Raw genomic sequence first — 2234 nt, 5'->3', positions numbered from 1 at the left:
AGCAGGAATTTATTGAGCACAGATGAGGTGTCCAGCCTGTGCTGGACATTTTAAGGGATGCAGAACAACTGTGAATAATCCTTGTCCCTGGGAGGCTTACGGTCGAGTGGCAATGGGAGTGGGGCCGTGGGGGGGCGCAGCAGGTCTCTAACGTGTGTCAATCAGGTAAAAACTTAGCTTAGTAAATGGGTTGGGCATTGTGGTGGCAAACACACTGAACTAGGAGTCAGAAGGCCGGGAGCTTGGGTGGGTAGAGAATTTGCTATAGCTTAAGTGATCTGGATTAAGTCTCTTCACAGCTCTGGATTTAGTTTCTTCATGTATAAAATGAGAATAATGATGCTCATAATGCCCACCCATCAGGGCACCTATCAGTGAGGATGAAACTCAATAACAGAAGAGCAAGAGACTTGAAAATCGAGGTTCTTGAATATATATATATATACACACACACAACCTCTGTGTGTGGTGACGGGAAGGGGAGAGCAGTGTGCATTGCTATAGTCACAGGACCCTTCGTGGAAGAGATGGTTCTTGGATATGGCTTTGAAGGATGGAGTGGGCTTGGAGACGTGGGGGAGAGGATGGAACCACGTGAACAAAGGCTCTGCAGCTGAACTGTGAACCTGACTTAGGGCTGCCCTGGCCTCCAGTTGGTTTTCACCTGCCGGCACCTTGCTAGCCTTATTGCTTTGTTTGGTCACCTGGGCCCTCTTCCTTTCATCAGGCTAGTATTTATTGACCTCTGTCTGTGTGCTTAGTCTGATTTCCTGTCAGGATGTTTGAGATGCACCCCTGACCCACCCAGGTACCTCCCTGAAGATGTAACAAAGCAAGTCGGGGAATAGCAAAGTCTTGAAAAGACTGCTCGGGGCGTGGGCTCCTTGCAGGCCCAGAGCTCACTAGGCAGCCCTCGCTTCCAGTTTCTCTGCTTGTCTGTCCCTGCCCCAGCTGGAAGCCTGTGGCGGAATACATCGACCAGCAGTTTGAGCAGTATTTCCGAGATGAGAGTGGCCTGAACCGCAAGAACATCCAAGACAACAGGGTGCACTGCTGTCTATACTTCATCTCGCCCTTCGGCCACGGGTATGGTCTGAGCCCGAGGCTCCTGCCACCACCGGGTGTTGCCAAGGGAACAGGCCAAGAGCACCAGGGGCAGGGCTGCCACTAGCAGGTGGTCACAGTTTCCTGTTCCCCAGGCTCCGGCCACTGGATGTTGAATTTATGAAGGCCCTGCATCAGCGGGTCAACATCGTGCCTATCTTGGCAAAGGCGGACACGCTGACACCTCCAGAAGTGGAGCGCAAGAAACGCAAAGTGAGGGAAGCTGGTGGGGGAGGGGAGCAGGTGGGCTTCTGGAAAGGATGGGGTCCCCAGAACTATGGGCCCCTCATGTGTTTGCCAGATCCGGGAGGAGATTGAGCACTTTGGAATCAAGGTCTACCAGTTCCCAGACTGTGACTCTGACGAGGATGAGGACTTCAAATTACAGGACCAAGCCCTAAAGGTGGGGCCACCCCAGGGCATCCCTTTCCCATCTTGTTTCTTCTGGGCAGAAAAGAGAAGTAGAATTCTACCTAAGGGTGGGCTATTGGGGTGGAAGAGGACCCTGGTTTCCTAGAATGAACCAGAGAAGATGAAGATACAGGTGGAAAGGAACAGGTGAGAATGGTGGTGTTGACAGACACCCCTAACTTCTTCCAGGAAAGCATCCCATTTGCTGTAATTGGCAGCAACACTGTGGTAGAGGCCAGAGGGCGGCGAGTTCGGGGCCGGCTCTACCCCTGGGGCATTGTGGAAGGTAAAGCACTGAGCTTGTGACCAGGGTATCTCCTTGCCCTCAATGGTTCTCCTCTGCCCATGCGCCTGGCTGACCCCTAGCCTTGCTGTGCAGTGGAAAACCCAGGGCACTGCGACTTTGTGAAGCTGCGGACAATGCTGGTGCGTACTCACATGCAGGACCTGAAGGACGTGACCCGGGAGACACATTATGAGAACTACCGGGCACAGTGCATCCAGAGCATGACCCGCCTGGTGGTGAAAGAACGGAATCGCAAGTATGGCCAAAGGCCAGGACAGAGCTGGCAGGGGTGGGGTCCCAAGCACAGCCTTGGGTGAGACAAAGCCCTTCCTTTGTTCTATAGGCTCTGGGCTCAATCCAAGCGGGTGCTGGGGTCTCCCTAGCCTTACCAACCCCCCTTTCCCCTCCCCCTCAGCAAACTGACTCGAGAGAG

The 2234-nt window shown here is 53.5% G+C and overlaps 1 protein-coding gene across 2 annotated transcripts in view; it reads left to right on the top strand.

The window, feature by feature from the left end:
• SEPTIN4 (septin-4) overlaps positions 1–2234 on the top strand; it is a 9817-nt gene that overhangs the window by 7130 nt on the left and 453 nt on the right. For both annotated transcript variants that reach the window (XM_007449063.1, XM_007449062.1), the window contains 6 exons: positions 952–1086; positions 1200–1317; positions 1406–1507; positions 1705–1801; positions 1895–2057; positions 2217–2234. The exon at positions 2217–2234 is cut by the window's right edge and continues 11 nt beyond it. In XM_007449063.1, the coding sequence (XP_007449125.1) occupies positions 952–1086; positions 1200–1317; positions 1406–1507; positions 1705–1801; positions 1895–2057; positions 2217–2234 (633 nt within the window). The remainder of the gene's footprint in view (positions 1–951; positions 1087–1199; positions 1318–1405; positions 1508–1704; positions 1802–1894; positions 2058–2216) is intronic.

This window comes from Lipotes vexillifer, unplaced genomic scaffold (genome assembly GCF_000442215.2).
Source record: "Lipotes vexillifer unplaced genomic scaffold, Lipotes_vexillifer_v1.1 scaffold433, whole genome shotgun sequence".
Lineage (NCBI taxonomy): Eukaryota > Metazoa > Chordata > Mammalia > Artiodactyla > Lipotidae > Lipotes > Lipotes vexillifer.
This window is presented reverse-complemented; position numbering and strand designations above follow the sequence as displayed.